Source organism: Bos taurus, chromosome 25, assembly GCF_002263795.3.
Source record: "Bos taurus isolate L1 Dominette 01449 registration number 42190680 breed Hereford chromosome 25, ARS-UCD2.0, whole genome shotgun sequence".
Classification (NCBI taxonomy): domain Eukaryota; kingdom Metazoa; phylum Chordata; class Mammalia; order Artiodactyla; family Bovidae; genus Bos; species Bos taurus.
In genome coordinates this window covers 36,349,333-36,367,226 of record NC_037352.1, presented here as the reverse complement: position 1 = coordinate 36,367,226, position 17,894 = coordinate 36,349,333, and the positions used below count along the sequence as shown (strand labels likewise).

Here is a 17,894-nt window from a genome sequence, read left to right as displayed (position 1 = left end):
GCCTTGGTAAGCCAGAGGCTCTTTCTTTCTTTCGCCTGCCTTGGCTCTGGCTCTGAGTAGGGGGTTCCTGATCTGGCTGGAGCTCAGGCCCCTCTCCTCTCCCCAGCCCTCCCCTGTCCCCTCCGGGGCCAAGGGAATGACCATTAAGAAGTGGATGCCAGATGCAAACGTGATGAAACAGTCAATTTGTCCTAAAGATGTAGCTGTGGCTTTTCAAACAGATTAGAGCAGAATTGTATCTATTTGGTTCTCTATCTCAGAAGACACTTTGATAAGAATTCATCTTTGAAGTCATCTGAGCCTAGAATTTCTTTATGGAAGGACTTTTAAAATTATTGATTGAATTTTTTAAGGTTGTGAGACTATTCTTTTTTTTTTTTCTTCTTCTTTTTCTTTCTTTCTTTTTTGGCCACAACAGGCGGCATGTAGGATCTTAGTTCCTCAACCAATGATCGAACTGGTGCCCCCTGCCGTAGAAGCTCAGAGTCCTAACCACTGGACTGCCAGGGAAGTCCCTATAAGACTATTTATATTTTTATTTCTTCTTGAATCATATTGGGTTTGTTAAGTTCTTTCTATGAATTTATCTGTTTCACCTAAAATCTCTAATCTTCTTGTGTGATGTTGGTACTATTATCTTATTATTGAAATAGCTGATTTTGAGCGGTTTTCAAACAATATTCTGTGAACCTGTGTGGGTCCCTGAGACCAGGTGGTCTGGGAGGTCAAAACTGTTTTCATAAGACAGATTGTTTTTGTTTTGTTTTTTCCATGGTATTGACATTTGAAATGGTGCTATGAAAGTGTGAAACTGCTAACGCCTTAGCATAAATTCATGTAGTGGCCCAAAACTGAACTGTTATAGTCTTCATTGCTATATAATCATAGCTTTTTAAAAAATCCAGTTTTCAAAAAAAATCTGGTTTCATTTTAAAATGTCCTTGATGAAGCAGTAAAAATATTAATTTCATTTAAAAAATAGTAAGCCTTATCAGAGGTCAATAGAAGGAAGGGTACTGGTGGCCTTATGGGGTCTCACGTCAGACAATAGCCGTCTTCAGAGAAGGATGTCAGGACTTGGTTTAGGGTGGAAGGGTGGGGGTGGGCGGTAAAAACAGAAATCTTCCCAAAGAGTGTGTAAAGAGAGCCAGTTCTCTCTCTTTTTTTTTTAATATTTTATTTGTATTTATTTACTTATTTGGCTGTGCCAGGTCTTAGCTGGGGCATATGGGATCTTTAGTTGCGGCATGTGGAATCTAGTTTCTTTACCAGGGGTTGAACCTGGGCCCCCTGTGTTGGGAGTGTTCAGTCTTAGCCACTGGACCACTAGGAAGTCCCCCCTAAGGAACAATTAACAAGGAAGCTGCCCCATCTTTACTGCTCCAGGGCAGCTTGTCTCCCAGAATGCAGAAAAAATTCTCAGCTTATTTGTCTGGGAGCTGCCTTTAGGGAGTGACACTGTGGAAAGAGCTGGCCTGCAAAAGCTGCTGCCCTGAGGGCAAGACCTTTCGCCAGCCCCAAGGCCAGCCCAGGAGTAGGACCACCACTCCACCCTGGCTCTGGGTGACCATCGCCACCAGGCCAGTTTCTTCCCATCACTTGGCCCCTCTTGCCCAACATCTCAGTATAGGACCCCAGAGGACTGAGACAGGCCTCTAAGTACTTGGGCATTCTGGGCAGCGGGAGGAGGCAGGCTTGGAGCTGTGCAGAGGGACAGACAGGACATCTGGATGTCCTTCTATTCCAGCTCTCTGGGTGTGAGCATTCTTAGGGGATCTACCTGAACCCCAGGCTGAATTCGAAGGGCACCCCAGTTAGTTTTTAGCAGTTATTAGAAATTGATGTGTATTTCTGTGGTTCTTTATTCACCTTTCTACCCAATGCCCTAAGATTTTTGCAGGGTGATTGCATTCTCTGCACCCCTGAAATCAGAGAGTCCCCTTACTCCTTGTCTTTTGGTCGATGATACCTCAGTGCTGATCCCTCTGGGTCACCCCTTTACACCACACAGCCCATGGCAGCAGTGGCTCTGGGGCATCCCAGCTGTGAGCACCTCCTGCTCAGTGACTGGAAGTTCCTGGCCTTAGGGAGTTGTTAGTGCTAAGATCCAGTTCATCACACATGTAATAGCCTCTTCAGACTCACTTGCAGGTGGCTCAGTGGGAAAGAATCCACCTGCAATGCAGGAGACACAGAAGATGAGGGTTCGATTGCTGGGTTGGGTAGATCCCCTGGAGGAGGGTATGGCAACCCACTCCGGTATTCTTGCCTTGGGAAATCCCACGGATAGAGGAGCTTGGTAAGTTAGCCATCCTATGGGGTTGCAAAAGAGTCAGACACGACTGAGCACTCATGCTCGCTCAGACTAACTCGTGTGAAGTAGGGGAAGGAGAGTGATGAAGGGCCCCTGACCGTGTGCAGACTCTGAAGGTGGGATCCAGCTCAGAGCTGGGACTGTGAGGGAAGCAGCCACTCCCTGCAACAGCGCCACCTGCTGAAACCCCCATGCTGGGGTGACGCAACTGGAGCCTGAGTTAACCTGACAGGAAGAGCCTAAATGGCCTCACTAGTCAAATAAATGATATATTTAAAAGTGTAGTCAGCCTGGCCCAAGAAGGGTTTTACATGAAAAAGTGGCAGCTACCGCCTTGGGGGAAACCACCTGAAGCAAAGTCATGGATTGATGGGGCCCTCAGGGTCAGAGTGCACCCTAAATGCCTGGCTTTGGTTCACCTCCTGCTGGTCCACACACCTTAGCTTAGTAAGGCAGCCTGGCCACTGACTGTGGCCATCGCCCCTTGGTCAGCCTTCTCTTGGGTAATGATCAGGATGAAAGGGATGGAGAGCTCTCTAGACTTATTTTGAAAAATTAAAGTTTCTGCCCTGACCATTTGTTGGCCTGACGCTTCTTTTCTTTCCCTTAATCACTACCCCAGGCCAGCCTGGCCAGTAGACTCTTTAAGTGCAGCCCAGTCAAAAGGAAGCCTAGGGAATTCCAGCTTCATTCTGGCCCAGCCTTCAGGATCTCTTGTTGGGTTGATGTGGTTCCAGGTCACTTGATTGAGGACGCTGCTCTCTCCAGCTCCCCTCCAGTGGCTCATACATGCTGCGGCAGGCTGAACAGTGGCCCCCAAGATTTCTGGGTCCTTATGCTTAGCACCTGTGAATATGGCAAAAAGGATTTTGCAGATATGATTAAGAATCTTCAGATGGGGAGATTATCCCAGTGGGCCCTGAAGGTCATCCCAAGTGTCCTTATAAGAAGGAGGTAGAGAGAGTACTGTAGACGGCAAAGTGGTAATGAGACAAAGAGAGACGTTTGAAGATACTGCTAACATACTGGATTTGAAGCTGAGGAAGAGCCCATGAAACGAGAAATGCAAGGAATGCAGTTCTAGAACCTGGAAAAGACATCAAAAGGGATTCTCCCCTAGAAGGAATGTAGCCCTACAGACACTTTGGTTTCAGATCAGTGGAAACTATTTCAGACTTCTGACCGCCAGAATAAGTGTGTGATGTTTTAAGTCAAAGTCTGTGGTCATTTATTACAGCAAGAATAGGGAACAAAGACATGTGCCAAGGTGGAGGGAGTTATGGGTCTTTGTAAGTTTTTAAAAATGCCTCGTTGCTCACACCTGACTCTTTTGAACAAAAGGTCTGGAAATAAGGGATAATTGAAGGAAAGGAGTAGTCACAGTTATTGAAGTATGACATCCATCACCATCTGTAGTTACTTTTTCTTGGGATGAGAACTTTTAAGATGTACTCTCTTAGCAGCTTTCATATATGCAATTCAATATTAACTGTGGTCTCCAAGCTGTCCCTCAGAATCTCTTCTTTGCAGGCTCTCTGAGCAGACCCTCTGCTGTCTTTCCAGCCAGCCCAGTCACCTCCAATCTGTGGAAGGAAAAGTTAACAAAACAACTAAGTAATACATTATGTTTAGTTTTGTTGGGAGAAAAAGAACCACGGGATGGTTGCTTTACCCTGAGGTTTTGAGGTGTTTTAATTTTTTTCCTCTAATTCAATGCACTTAAAAAAAAAATTTTTTTTAACAAAGATTTATTTAATTTTTTGGTCGTGGTGGATATTTGTTGCTGCGCTTGGGCTTTCTCTAGTGATTGCAGCCATGAAATTAAAAGACGCTTACTCCTTGGAAGGAAAGTTATGACCAACCTAGTTAGCATATTAAAAATCAGAGACATTACTTTGCCAATAAAGGTCCGTCTAGTCAAGGCTATGGTTTTCCCTGTGGTCACGTATGGATTTGAGAGTTGGACTGTGAAGAAAGCTGAGTGCCAAAGAATTGATGCTTTTGAACTGTGGTGTTGGAGAAGACTCCTGAGAGTCCCTTGGACTGCAAGGAGATCCAACCAGTCCATCCTAAAGGAGATCAGTCTTGGGTGTTCTTTGGAACGACTGATGCTAAAGCTGAAACTCCAGTACTTTGGCCACCTCATGCGAAAAGTTGACTCATTGGAAAAGACTCTGATGCTGGGAGGGATTGGGGGCCGGAGGAGAAGGGGACGACAGAGGATGAGATGGCTGGATGGCGTCACCAACTCAATGGACATGAGTCTGAGTGAACTCCAGGAGTTGGTGATGGACAGGGAGGCCTGGCGTGCTGCGATCCATGGGGTCGCAAAGAGTCGGACACGACTGAGCGACTGAACTGAACTGAGTTGCTGCCAGTAGGGGCTACTCTTCACCGCAGCGCGCAGGCTTCTCACTGCGGTGGGTTCTCTTCCACAGGCTGTAGGTGCACGAGTGGCGGTAGTTGCAGCACCTGACTCAGTGGTTGTGGTGCACGGGCTTAGTTGCTCCGCAGCATGTGAGGTCTTCCTGGATCAGGGACAGAACCAATGTCCCTTGCATTGCAAGGCAGATTCTTAACCACTGGACCATCAGGGAGGCCCTTTTTAGAAAAAAAAAAAAGCAAGCTTGTGATAAGCCGCTCTCTTGGGGAGGCTGCTTGCCTCTTTTTGTTTATTTTGCTGCTGTGAGTCTTAGTTGTGCATGCGGGATCTAGTTCCCTGACCAGGGATCAAACCCAGGCCCCCTGCATTGGGAGTTCAGAGATACAACCACTGGATCACAAGGGGAGGCCCTACTCCTCACCCTACTTCTTTAGCATACACTTTTCCAAAGCATGTATAAGCAACTGATTCAATTTCAAAGTCATCTTTAAGTTTCACAATAACTACTGTTTTTAGTTTTCTAGTTATCTGAACAATGTTTCAAAAGCATTTGAAACAACAAAAAGACAGGAATTCTGTAAAGATTGAAATAGCAATGCGAACTAGCAACTTTAACATCAGTATAATCTTTTTTTTTTCAGCCTTCAGTCCATCTGAGAAGGCTTATACTCCTGAGTAGCTGCCTACTATTTAAAAGAGATACATATTTCTGACCTCATTTTTCCTAAATGAGGCATGTGTAGAGAAGTGAAGTTCTTCCATAACCCTCTCACTTGACTGGGAGATTTGTCACTTACTGGGGATCAGAATGAGAGAGACTCTTTCTTATCTTCCCTTTGGCCAGAAGACCTCTCTCCCTGTAGGATTTCTCAAGTCCCTTCCTCTGAGGGCTGCTAGCCTTTTAACTTCTCTTCATCCAGGCCCCATTTAGGAGTGATTGCTTAATTCACAGAAGTCACCCTTATCACAAAAAATCTCCTGGGATCTGCTGGTTCTGGGCACCAGTAGGCTCCACAGGGTCAAGATCCAGGTCTCTACCTGTTCTCTGGGCTTTCCTTGTGGCTCAGATGGTAAAAAATCTGCCTGCAATGCGGGAGACCTAGGTTCGACCCCTGGGTTGGGATTATCCCTTGGAGAAAGAAATGTCAATCCACTCCAGTATTCTTGCCTAAAGAATTACATGAACAGAGGAGCCGAGCCTGGCAGGCTACAGTCCATGGGCTCTCAAAGAGTTGGACACGATTGATTGACTCTTAGGAAAAATGAGGTCAGAAATATATACCTCTTTTAAATAGTAGGCAGTTGCTCTGGAGTATAAGGCTTCTTAGCTGGACTGAAGGCTGGGGGGGAAAAACGGTTATTCTGCTGTTAAATTTGCTAGTTTGCATTGCTATTTCAATCTTTACAGAATTCCTGTCTTTTTGTTGTTTCAAATGCTTTCAAAACATTGTTTAGATAACTATAAAACTAAAAACAGTGGTTAGGAGTGCTTTAGGAGGGATTGCTTAATTCACAGAAATCACCCTTATCATCACAAAACATCTCCTGGGATCTGCTGGTTCCGGGCACCCAGAGGTCTCTGCCTGTTCTCTGGGCTTCACTTGTGCTTCAGATGGTAAAGAATCTGCCTGCAATGCAGAAGACCCAGGTTCAATCCCTGGGTCGGGAAGATGGCTCGGAGAAGGAAATGGCAACCCACTCCAGTATTCTTGCCTAGGAAATCCCATGGACAGAGAAGCCTGGTTGGCTATAATCCATGGGGTCACAAAGAGTCGGACACAACTGAAGCGAATTCACACCTGCTCTGTGTGAGGTCACACTTTGGGTGCAGTGCTGACACACACTGAAAGAGCCAGCTAGGTTGTAGGGGCAATGAGATGGGAGATGGGGTAAAGGCAGTGTACCCAACCTGCTTGGGTTCAGGGGTGGGGAGAGGGCTGGAGGTGGCCAGTTTGCCAAAGTTAAATTTGGTAAGACTGATGGAAGGTAGAGGGAAGTTGGGAGAGGTTAGAAAACGCTGGGGGTGTTAACAGAAAGAGGAAAGATAAGCCGTATAGACAGAGTCACTCAAGACCAGGCTCCACTGCAAAGCATTCATTCAAATATCATTTAGGTGCCCCTGTGTCAGGTACGGATTTGGTCACCGGTGTTACAGTGATGAAGGTGACAGAGGGCCCTTAGGTGGGCCTGAGTGAGGCGTGTGAAAGGAACAGACGTGAGGGCATGTGGCTGAAGCACGGGAACCAAGGAGCAGGAAAGTAGAGGCCATGGCCAGCTGGTCGGCAGGGCCCGAATCTTGCAGGGCCCTGCAGGCCGTGATAAGGGATTTGGGTTTTATTCTGAGCGCAGCAAAATGACGTTTCATTCATTCTGCAAAAGCCTTAGGAACTAGGCGGCCTTATCCCAGTTTTACTGACGAGGACGATCAGGGTCGGTTTAGGTAATTTGTTCACGGTCAGTTGCAGGCGAAAAGGGGTTACAAACACCTGCCGGATCTCCCTGCCCCGGGCCCGCCCGGAGCCTTCCCCCGTAAGGCCAAGTAGGAGCGGCCCGGCGTGGCCCAGGGTCCAGGCAGGCGCGCGCCTCGGCGACAACGCGCATGCGCCGCTGCCTACGGAAGCCGGGAGGGAGGGGGCGGGGCCGACGCTGGCGGGCGCGGGGGAAATGGCGGCGACGGCGGCAGCGGCGAACGGGACTGGAGGGAGCAGCGGGATGGAGGTGGATGCTGCAGGTAACGGGCCGTGCGGGGGCGGCTTCTGGAGACTTCTTGGCAGGCCTGTCGAGGCCTTCCTAGAGTCCCGGGAGCAGTCGGGATGGCGAGTCGGCAGCGAGCTCCCTGGGTTAACTTGCGGGAGGGATGGATGGCCCGACTCTGCCGTCTCCCGTTCCCGGCTCCCGGGAGGACCGTGGGGCCTGGACTCTCACCCCCTCTTCCCCCTCCTTAGTCGTCCCCAGCGTGATGGCCTCCGGAGTGACTGGCAGCGTTTCAGTCGCTCTTCATCCCCTCGTCATTCTCAACATCTCAGACCATTGGATTCGCATGCGCTCGCAGGAGGGGCGGCCTATGCAGGGTGAGTGTTCGGCGTCGTTCTCCAGCCTCCTCCCCCCAAATAGTGGTCCTTTCTCCTTCCTTTGCTGAAGCCAATTCCTCCTCCGCAAATCATTCTCTAGAACTTGGTTCACGTGACCTCAGACCCTCAGGCTACTATTAGAGAAGTTTGAGGATTCCTTTAGTGTTAGTCGCTCAGTCTTGCCCGACTCTTTGTGACTCCATGGACTGTAGCCCGCCAGGCTCCTCTGTCCTTGGAATTCTCCAGGCAAGAATGCTGGAGTGGGTTGCCATTCCCTTCTCCAGGGGAATCTTCCTTACCCAGGGATTGAACCCAGGTCTCTACCATCTGAGCCACCAGGGAAGTCCTGGAGGATTCCTCACCCTCATCTCTTATGTGTCCTTTTCTACTCCAGTGATTGGGGCTCTGATCGGGAAGCAGGAGGGCCGAAATATTGAGGTGATGAACTCCTTCGAACTGCTGTCCCACACCGTGGAAGAGAAGATTATCATTGACAAGGAATATTATTACACCAAGGAGGAGCAGTGTGAGAGGGGAGGAGACGTGGGGGAGAAGAGTGGGAGTGGGGGGAAAAGAATGGGGAAGATGGAGAGGGTTGGGGAAAAAATAAACAGAGAAATAGGACCAGAGTAGAGGAATAATGAAGAGAGGGTAGCTGAAGAGACCTTAGAAAAAGAACACATATGGGTTATTCCCCGCAGAGAGAGCAAGGAGTGAGAAAAGACACAAGAGATTAGTTGTTCTACGTGGAGCCAGGATGGGAAGGGGAGAAGCTGGTAAAAACACACCAGGAGTTTCAAATTAAAGAAGGATGATTTAAAGATACACTGTCCTGGCCCCTTTCTCTCCAGTTAAACAGGTATTCAAGGAGCTGGAGTTTCTGGGTTGGTATACCACAGGGGGGCCGCCTGACCCCTCCGACATCCACGTCCATAAGCAGGTATACACGTTCACACAGGTACATATTGGGGTGGAGACGAGAGGAATGAGGGGAAGGAAGAGGGGCCCTGACACGCGTGTGCATCCTCCCTTCTTCCAGGTGTGCGAGATAATTGAGAGCCCTCTGTTTCTTAAGTTGAACCCTATGACCAAGCACACAGATGTGAGTACAGTGACCCTGTGCCCACTTTGTCCTGCCTGTCGCTCTGCCCCTGCTTTTACTGTATGACATCTCTGTTGAATCTCCTTCTTGTGGTTTACTATCTGTGAGACTAGTCATTTAACCTTTAAACTGCATTTTCTCCACATGTGAAAATGGGAATGAGTTCCACTTCAGCAGGTCCTGGGAAGATTAGCTGAGGAAACGCAACGTGAAGGGCCAAGTCCAGTTTCGGTGCTTAGTATAGGTTCAGGCCTCTGATGTTTAGTTAAGAGCTGTTCTCTCTTCTTCACAGCTTCCTGTCAGCGTCTTTGAGTCCGTCATAGATATAATCAATGGAGAGGTAGGTAATGCCCTACCCTTCAACCCACACAGCCTGCCCCTGGGGTTTCCTGCTTTTGACTCTCTGTGCCCCATAGGCCACCATGCTGTTTGCTGAGCTGACCTACACTCTGGCCACAGAGGAAGCGGAACGCATTGGGGTGGACCACGTAGCCCGAATGACAGCAACAGGCAGTGGAGAGAACTCCACTGGTAAGGGTGGCTGCAGGGGCTTCCCTGGAAGTGGGGGGAGGTGTGCCCACACACCTCCTCACCCTCGGCCTACCACCCCCCAGTGGCTGAACACCTCATCGCACAGCACAGCGCCATCAAGATGCTGCACAGCCGCGTCAAGCTCATCTTGGAGTACGTCAAGGCCTCTGAGGCAGGTAGGACAGGTATCTCCCTGGTTCCTGAAGCACTTTGCCTCCCTTCTGGGGAAGCGACAGCATCCACATTGATGCCGTTTCTTGTGCCTTCAGGAGAGGTCCCCTTTAACCACGAGATCCTGCGGGAGGCCTACGCTCTGTGTCACTGCCTCCCAGTGCTTAGCACAGACAAGTTCAAGACAGACTTCTACGATGTGAGTGCAAGGCCCAGGACGGGGAGGTGGGGCTCCCGTGTTCTGCATGCAGGACATGACCGGCTTCTGTCCCTTCACAGCAATGCAATGATGTGGGGCTCATGGCCTACCTTGGCACCATCACCAAGACGTGCAACACCATGAACCAGTTCGTGAACAAGTTCAATGTCCTCTATGACCGACAAGGCATCGGCAGGCGGATGCGGGGGCTCTTTTTCTGACAACAGGGTACTTGACGTACAGGGGTCAGACAGCTGTCAAGGGGAGGGGTGCTACACTCCCTTGAGAGAAACCTGTCACTAATAAAAGGGGAGCAGCCCCCCAGCACCCCTTCTAGTGGCTCTGTTCTCTCCTGTGGGCACTGTGGATGGCTGAGGGAGAGGGGTTTGTTACTGCAGCATCCAGCGCTCACGAAGATGAAATACCTGCCTGAAGCTCAGGAGGCAGAAGTACTGGTGTCCATACTTTGAGACTAACTGGAGGGGGGTGGGAGAGGAGACCAGTGCAGTCCGGTATCGGTGCCTTGCAGGCAGAGCAGGAAGTCCCCTCAAATTTAATGAATGGCTGGAATAAGGTAAGCATAAAGGGAAGACAAGAATCCAGAAAACTCAAAACCCTGTTTTAACAGAAGCAGCAAATGGACACACGCTTTATTAGGAAAAAAGAATAAGTAAAACAAGTGCAGCTTGGGCAAATAAGGGGACCTTCCTTTGCCCTCAAAAGCATTGGCAAACCATCAAATGAAGCGGAGTAGGGCAATATGCAGAGCAGATCCAGTGTCCAAGCAACTGGACTCACACAAAAGTGATCCGTGTCCGGGCAGTGTTGACCTGCCAGACGTTGAGCTCCTCATACTCGTCCAGGGCCGCCTGGAACTGAGCAGGTGTGAAGCCACGGGAGATGCAGCGCTGCTCCGCCTCGGAAAACCGGACACTTTGGCCCTCTGAGACCAACTCACGGACGGTCGCAAATATCACATCTGCTGGTCTCTGGGTCCTGGATGGACGAGCGTGGTGTGTGGTCAGGGTTAGAACTTCGAGGCCAGCACCACAGACCCAGGGGTGCAGAAGCCGCAGGATGAGTTTCCTGCTCAAGACAGTCAAGGTGCCCCCTGCCACCCTCTTCTAAGCCGCTCACCTAGCTGTCTGCCCCTTGTCACCCAGCAGTGAGTCCTTGGACATCTCCATCAGCCGTATGGCTTCATTCACATCTTCCTTCTCCACGGTGTCCACCATTCGTAGACGTGCCTAAGGGGAAGGTAGGGAGAGATGGGCACAGAAGGAGGGGGTGGAACAAAGTCAGGGAGGCCCCCCACCCTGCTCCAGCTTTAAGGCTGGGCACCTGAGTGCTGCTACTCACAAAGGAGTAGCGGCCCCCTCCCCGCCCACCAGGCATCCGCAGTGTGGGGCCGGCACTGTCAGACCGAGACAAGTGCAATGCCCGGGGCAGCGTCCAGCAATTGCCCAAGTCTCCGCCTCTCAACACTGGCCAGTCCCGGTGTGCAGCTGTCCTGTGAGGGAGACCAGACCCTTCTGAATTCCACTGGGCTCCCCACCACGAGATGGAGCTTGGGGCGCTCGGCCGAGAAGGCAACTGGCAGGGGTAGTGTCCCCGGGGCTCGGGAAGTGCTGGCTCAGCAGTAGGTCAGGTGATCACACTACCTGCACGAACAGCACTTTGGAGCCCCCAGGACGATGGTCCACGGCGTGAGGACAGAAATGAAGCTTCCCGACCCCAGAGCGAGGTTACCCCACCGGCCCCTCAGCAAAATCTGAGAAACGGAGAAGCCTCTCTCCTGGGACGCTGGGCGTGCCCTGCCGGAGCAGCAAGTACCCACAGTGCGGTAGCACACAGGACCACTATCTGCACTGTCAGCACTTTAGCCCCGGCAGGGCCAGAGCAGGAGGGAGGCGGCAGCGCACGGGCAGGCTGCCAGCAGAGCCCAAGCGGACCATCCTCCAGCGCACAGACTGGCACTCACCAGAGCAGTGGACAGTCGCAGGATAGCCAGCAGAGTCCGGGCCGAAGTATAGGTGGCGTCCTTACTGGCCCAAGCCTCGCGCCTCATCTCCACGTAGGCTGCTGTGATGTAGTCGGCCAGAGACTCTGGCACCGCAGGCTGCTTCTCCCGGCACATAGCTATGTACCGCCTGTGGGAAAGCAGGAGAGCTGGAGAGCGTATTTGTTCTGCATTAAGAGTTGGAAAACTGGGAGTAAAGAAACCGGAGGGGAGGGCACTCTGAAGTAGGAGACAGCAATTGGTGGATGATTAGGCTTAAATAAGCTACATTTGGAAAATCTATCAACATTTCAAGTTATCCGCAACTTTTTTTTTAAATGAAAATGGCCTTTGCACGATTGAGACAAATCCACCTGTCTTTAAGAGATGGTTCTGTTAATTCATGAGAACAGCTAAAAGGGAAAAACAACATTAGGAATCCCTGGGAGTCCCTGGACTGACTCCTTGGACAGAGCAGTGCTGTCAGGCACCCACGAAGCAAAAGCCAGCTTTGCCAATATCCATACCTCAGTTAGTAACCCTGAGACTGCGGGTGGAGGTATGTGAAGGCAGGTTCTCCGCCATGGTCTCCTATGGCCAGCCCAGGGGAACCAAGACTCACTGTTCTCAGACCCAGGACGCCAGGAGGGGGAGGGGTGAGCGCTTTTCAAGAGAAGCACACAGAGGCCAAGCCGCCCGGGGGAGTGTCCGCCCTGTCCAGCTCTCCTACCTCATCAGTTTCATGTCCAAAGGCTCAAACTGGGCGGGGGGCTGCCGGCTGTGCTGGTGCACGTAGGTGATGTGCTGGGCCAACCTGGGAGGAGGGGAGGCAACAGGAGCGCTGCATCTTGGTGTCCCCTCAGCGCTCCACCCCACAGCCTGGTCGGTCAAGGACTGGCGGCACTTCAACCCTGACCCCCTCTGAGAACTGTGGAGCAACCCCTGCTGTTTTAAGGGGAAGGCTCTGGTGTTTCCCTAAGACGACAATAACGGGTTTTCCAGTTTCTCCTCCCTGCACATAGATGGCTACAGGGGGTGTCTCCCCGAGCGCAGAGCTGCAGTCACCTCAGGTCATTGTCTCGGTCGGGCCGGTCCTGGATCAGCCAGAGGAGGTCAAATCGGGAAAGCAATGCCGCAGGAAGCTGTATATTTTGTTCCAGGCTGCGGCGAGGGTTGTAGCGTCCATAGGCAGGGTTGGCGGCAGCCAGGATGGAGCAGCGGGCATTGAGCGTTGTGAGAATGCCTGCCTTGGCAATGGAGATGGTTTGCTGCTCCATGACCTCGTGGATGGCCGTGCGGTCGGCCTCCGCCATCTTGTCAAACTCGTCAATGCAGCACACTCCCTGGTCGGCCAGCACCAGGGCCCCGCCCTCCAAGGTCAGCTCGCCACTCACAGAGTCTCTCAGCACAGCTGCCGTGAGGCCCACGCCGGAGGAGCCGCGGCCCGTCGTGTACTGGCCTGCACAGAAGGGTCAGGAAGACAGACACGCACAGGCCTGTTTAGGACGACAGCAGGGCAGAGGGAACGGGGCCATGAGGCGAGGTCTGTGCTGAACTGCTCTACTGACCCAGTTGGGCTGTCCTGAGGCAGCGGCAGGTCTGGGGGCAATGACACCAACACCCATCTCCACCCCCTGGCCCTCCCACAGCGGAAGCCTGCTGGTCCTCCTAAGTTTGCCTCTCCCAGGATCTGATACTCACTGCGGGGGGCCAGGCGGTCAATGTAAGACAGGAGCTGAGACTTAGCCACACCAGGGTCCCCCATCAGGCAGATGTTGATGTTGCCTGGAGGAAGGGAAGGAAGCCCCTGAGTGACTGTTCCCTCGATGCAGGTTGTCTGCACACAGAGAAAAGGACTATTGAGGTCTGCCTGCCCTGTTTCTAATCCCACCCTGTGCCCATGAAATAGAGATGCTGGCTTTTATTCTGTGACCGATGCAACCCTGGTCCGGCATCCTTTCTTCCCCAATGCCTCCACTCACCCCTGATTTTCATGCCTCGAGGAGACTGGTCTACCCCTCCCACCAGCAGGAGCAGCAGCGCCTTCTTCACGTCTTCGTGCCCATATATCTCTGGGGCGATGGAGGCTGCCAGCTTCTCATAGAAATCCTCCTCTGTGGGAAAGCAAAGACTCAAGAGTGTTTTTCCAGGGGAAAGAAGTGCTTGGGATAAATTTGCATTTATCTTCCCGCTGACCCCTCACCTGTGATTTGCCTCAGCTCCTCCCTGGTCAGCTCTCCGGCCCCAGACTCATCCTCCTCACTCTTACTCATCTTCACAATCCGATGAGCTTCCAGATAAGTTTCCGAGAGTAAACCCTTGGGCAGGAAAACGCTAGGGCATGAATGAAGTTCTCTACTTGCCCACGCAACACGATGCCCTCTGGAGTTCCTGACAAACCCTTTAGTTCTGTTCTGCCTGGTGTTCTGCTATTGAAACTTCTTTCTATGGGGCTGGTAAAACGGAGGGAATAAACTTCCCTTCTCACCTGGACCATCTGTCGGAACCCAGTGCGCAGGATTGGCAGGAAGATGCCGGTAACACTGACGTGGTCCCCAGGCTGGGCGATCCTTGTGTTCTCTCCTTCCACCAGCACTGTGATGCTGCGAGGGATGTTTCCCACGGGCACTTGGTCGCTCTGGGGGAGAAGGGCACTTGAGGCCAGACGACTAACCTCCCCTTCTGCGCCCACCACTCGGCTACTCCCTGGCCCCACACAAACCAACCGAGGGAAGCTGAGCTCTCCTTTACCACATCCCAGCTCAGTCAGAAAGTTCCAGAGAAGCCTGCCTCCTACTCTCTGCAACTTCTCTGCCTCAGCTCCTCTCTGTTCTACTTTCTTCCCTCTACTTCACGAGTGACTACCGGAGTTGAGTGAACTCCCAACCTCAAACTTCCCTGGGCCCTGGACCTCATATCCCAAACTCACATGTTCCTGCATCTTCATCTCCTGGAATTTGATGAATTTGGAGCCACGAGTCTGGAGGTACAGTCGGCCTCCTGAGCGGTTGGTCTGGCACTCCTGGCTCGGGCACATAATCAGAGGCATGAAAGTAGGAGATTGGATCTAGAGTGAAAAAGGAAGCACCAAAGGAACTCATGAGGAAAGGAGCACCTCAGTCCCCGGAATCATGTCCCTCCTTCGGCAGAGATGATGAAACTTTTGAGAATGTCTTAAGCCGTGCTACGTACACATTGACAGACACAAAGAGAACAGACTGGATGGAAGGACCACGCCATAGTAGAAAGAAACTGCAAAGTGACCACACAGGCGTGTTTTACAGTAAACAGAAAAAACACCAGGTAAACATCAGTAGACAAAATTCACTCTCGCAGCATTAAGCGTGCTCCGTCCTCTGCTCCATACGTACCGGCTGGTAGGTCTCCGCCCCGCACTGGTCGCAGGTGTAAGTGGCCACCACCATTCTTGGTTTGACCTCAGAGACGCGAGTGACAATTCCACGCACTGTTACTAGCTTCCCCACAGAGTCAGCCCGTACTTCCCGGATCACACGAGGCTTGTTACTGCTGGGGCCTTGAAAATACAGCTCACTAAGGGAGAAAGTGGTCATTCGCAAATGTCTGGGGACCTGAACCCCGCGCCTGTCCCCACCGTGGCCACTCACAATCTGCGCATGAGCTCGGGAGGGTACTGGTTTTGAGGGCTTCGGGCTGCCCCCGGGTCGCGGCTCCGCTGCTCCATCATCAGCCGGTGCTCAATGTAAACGTCCAGGACGTCTTTATTTACTACCTAAACGAAGGGAAAGGAAAACAAGGAAAGTGAGCGGCAGGACGGTGAGAGGAAAGAACGTAAGAGTGCCAGGCAGAACCACTGACCCCTTTGGGTCAGCTCGGACAGCATCAGTACCCAGGAAGATTTTCGACACAAACCTAAGTGTGCCCTGCATTTTTCTCACCTCCCTCTCCTTGTATTGAGGCAGCAGCTCTTGAACAGCATCAGCAAAGAGCCTGGCATAGCGCTTGGTGTTCTCACAAATTGAGTCCACCAGCTCAGGGTCATCCTCAGCAATGTCGTCTAGGTCTACGTACATGGCCACTTGCTCCCGATGAGCCAGTTGAACCTGGTGTGGGGAAGAGAAAGCGACGGAGCCAAGTTTATCTTACTAGTGTTCACAAGCAAAAATTGGTCACTACGAGCTCAGCACACAGGATCCAGGCTCCATGAGGGAGAAAGGTGTGTATCACTACGTTTGCAATAATTAAGGTGTTTTCAGGGATTGAGGGAGCTGAAACTGAGTGCTGTTGAGTCTCACATCGCTTTCTCCCAGGTGGCACAGTGGCAAAGAATTCGCCCGCCAGTGCAGGAGACACAAGAGATATGGGTTTAATCCCTGGGTCGGGAAGAGTCCCTGGGGAAGGATATGGCAACCCGCTCCAATATTCTTGCCTGGAAAATTCCCTGGACAGAAGAGCCTGGTAGGCTATAGTCACAGGGTCGCAAAGAATTAGACTGAGCACAGACGCAGCATACACTGAGTGATACACAAGTTATCAGGTATGGTGCTAAACTCACCACTTCCAGAAAAACATACCTGCTAAAATAAGCCAGGCCTTATAGCTCAAGTCACCACCCCTTCCCTCTACCTAACCTTAGACTCACCAACTGGTTCCCATACTTGAACTGCTTCTTGCCAGATTCGTCATCCTGGTAGAACTCTTGTAGGAACTTCTTCACTTTGTCTGTAAGCAAGAATAAAGCGGTAAGGACGGACTTTTCTGCATATACCTTACTGCAAACCCTTGAGAGAGATCTAAAAAACTTCTTTTACTTAAAGTTAAATCTCTAAACAAATTAAATGAACATTCACATATGCGTACGTAATTCTCCCCAACAGAGCAAAACTCCTTTTCGCAAGTCTGTTTTGACCTAAGAAAAAATAAGTGGCCCCTAGCAGTTTAGAGTATTACCCAATACTCTCCCCCCCAGGGGAATTCCACTCTCTGCCTTAATTAGAAATCTCAGTACCCTTTTCTAAGGGCCTTCCACACCCGGCAACACACTCAAGTCTCACGGTTCTCAGCTTTCCTTCTACGTGCTTTATTCCCTCTTTCTTTCGGTCCCTTAAATTGTTGCTCTCCCGGGGATCTCCGCCACCAGGCCCGTCCTCCGCCCCACCCCCTCTCCCGCCACTGCTTCCGCTCTTAGTAAACAAAGAAGCACATGGGCCCAGATGCCGCCGCCTCACAGCCCGGGATTCCTCCGCCCAAGGCGGGAGCCCGTCCGGCGATTGGCCGCCTTGTCGAGGGCCACCCTGCCCCACCCCACCACTTTATCCCTCGGCCTCCGCAGAAACCCCTCCAATTCCAGGCACGCCCCCACCCTCGGTCGCTCTCTCCGAGGCCACCGCGCGGAAGGACACTGTTTACACACGACACTCCCTCCAGTAGCGTCGCGCAACTTCCGCCCGCCTCCACTTCCGCTAGGAGGTGGACCTAATGCGGCCCAATCCCCGCGCGCAGCGGCCCGGGGCCGCCCGCCCCACCCCACCCCGGGCTTCGGCACGTCGGGGGTCGCTGGGAGTGCCTAAGCGCGCGGAGAAAAGCGGGACTGGGGGGTCGCTGGTTAGATAAGTCCCTGAGGGCCTGCTCTCTCCTAGACGCGACCCTTCCCTCTGGAGCTTCTAGTTCTGATGTCCGCAGCGCGCCCCGCCCGCCCCCCCCCTCACCCCACGACTCTCACTCTTTTCCTGGACACGATCACTAGCTCTCCCCCGGCCTCGGCGGCCCGTGCACCCCAGGCACCGTGCGCCTCTACTCCGCCACCTCCCTACCCTGCCTCTGGCCTCGTGCGCCGAGAGCCCGGGACTCCAGCCCACACCAACAGGTGTCGCCCAGGAAGCTTCCCGCGCAGAACGCCCCTCCTACACTCGCAGACCCTCACCTTTCTCGAGCACGTAGTCCTTAAGTGCCATTGCTGCCGAGGACCGTACGGCAGCAATTGGCGGGCTCTGAGCTCTCACTCCCCGTACAGCAAAAAAACGTCCGCGCGGCGGACTGCGGCCGACCAACCGAAATTGGCGCGAAACGTCGCCCCCCACGTGACCAGCGGCGCCGCTTGCGGGCCAATCGGAGAGGATTACCCTTCGTCCCTCCCGCTTGTCGC

The 17,894-nt window shown here is 52.2% G+C and overlaps 2 protein-coding genes and 3 non-coding genes across 7 annotated transcripts; 1 reads left to right on the top strand and 4 right to left on the bottom strand.

The window, feature by feature from the left end:
• Nucleotides 1–7,339: 7,339 nt before the first annotated feature.
• COPS6 (COP9 signalosome subunit 6) lies at nt 7,340–10,105 on the top strand. The gene is given in 10 exon segments (NM_001101963.2): nt 7,340–7,428; nt 7,643–7,768; nt 8,163–8,294; nt 8,620–8,708; nt 8,808–8,870; nt 9,163–9,210; nt 9,287–9,401; nt 9,485–9,577; nt 9,671–9,771; nt 9,852–10,105. Coding segments are annotated over 10 exon segments (975 nt in total). The 5' UTR covers nt 7,340–7,361; the 3' UTR covers nt 9,993–10,105.
• Nucleotides 10,106–10,390: 285 nt separating this feature from the next.
• On the bottom strand, nt 10,391–17,818 carry MCM7 (minichromosome maintenance complex component 7). Of its 3 annotated transcripts, none has more exon segments than NM_001025345.2 (15): nt 10,391–10,767; nt 10,909–11,018; nt 11,753–11,921; nt 12,501–12,584; nt 12,836–13,229; nt 13,472–13,555; nt 13,753–13,884; nt 13,974–14,088; nt 14,259–14,408; nt 14,700–14,837; nt 15,142–15,322; nt 15,397–15,521; nt 15,688–15,852; nt 16,392–16,471; nt 17,673–17,818. In NM_001025345.2, coding segments are annotated over 15 exon segments (2,160 nt in total). In that variant the 5' UTR covers nt 17,704–17,818; the 3' UTR covers nt 10,391–10,565.
• On the bottom strand, nt 11,178–11,261 carry MIR25 (microRNA mir-25). The gene has a single exon (NR_030941.1). It is a non-coding gene; the product is annotated as a microRNA mir-25 (primary transcript).
• On the bottom strand, nt 11,385–11,461 carry MIR93 (microRNA mir-93). The gene has a single exon (NR_030962.1). It is a non-coding gene; the product is annotated as a microRNA mir-93 (primary transcript).
• MIR106B (microRNA mir-106b) lies at nt 11,585–11,664 on the bottom strand. The gene has a single exon (NR_031128.1). It is a non-coding gene; the product is annotated as a microRNA mir-106b (primary transcript).
• Nucleotides 17,819–17,894: the final 76 nt, after the last annotated feature.

Coding starts and splice junctions, on each gene's coding strand:
- MCM7 (XM_005225185.5), bottom strand. CDS start 15,822: ATGTACGTAGACCTAGACGACATTGCTGAGGATGACCCTGAGCTGGTG. Junction 14,409..14,699: donor AGATGAAGATGCAGGAACAT/GTGAGTTTGGGA, acceptor CTTCTCCCCCAG/AGCGACCAAGTGCCCGTGGG. Junction 14,089..14,258: donor GGTTCCGACAGATGGTCCAG/GTGAGAAGGGAA, acceptor TTCCTGCCCAAG/GGTTTACTCTCGGAAACTTA.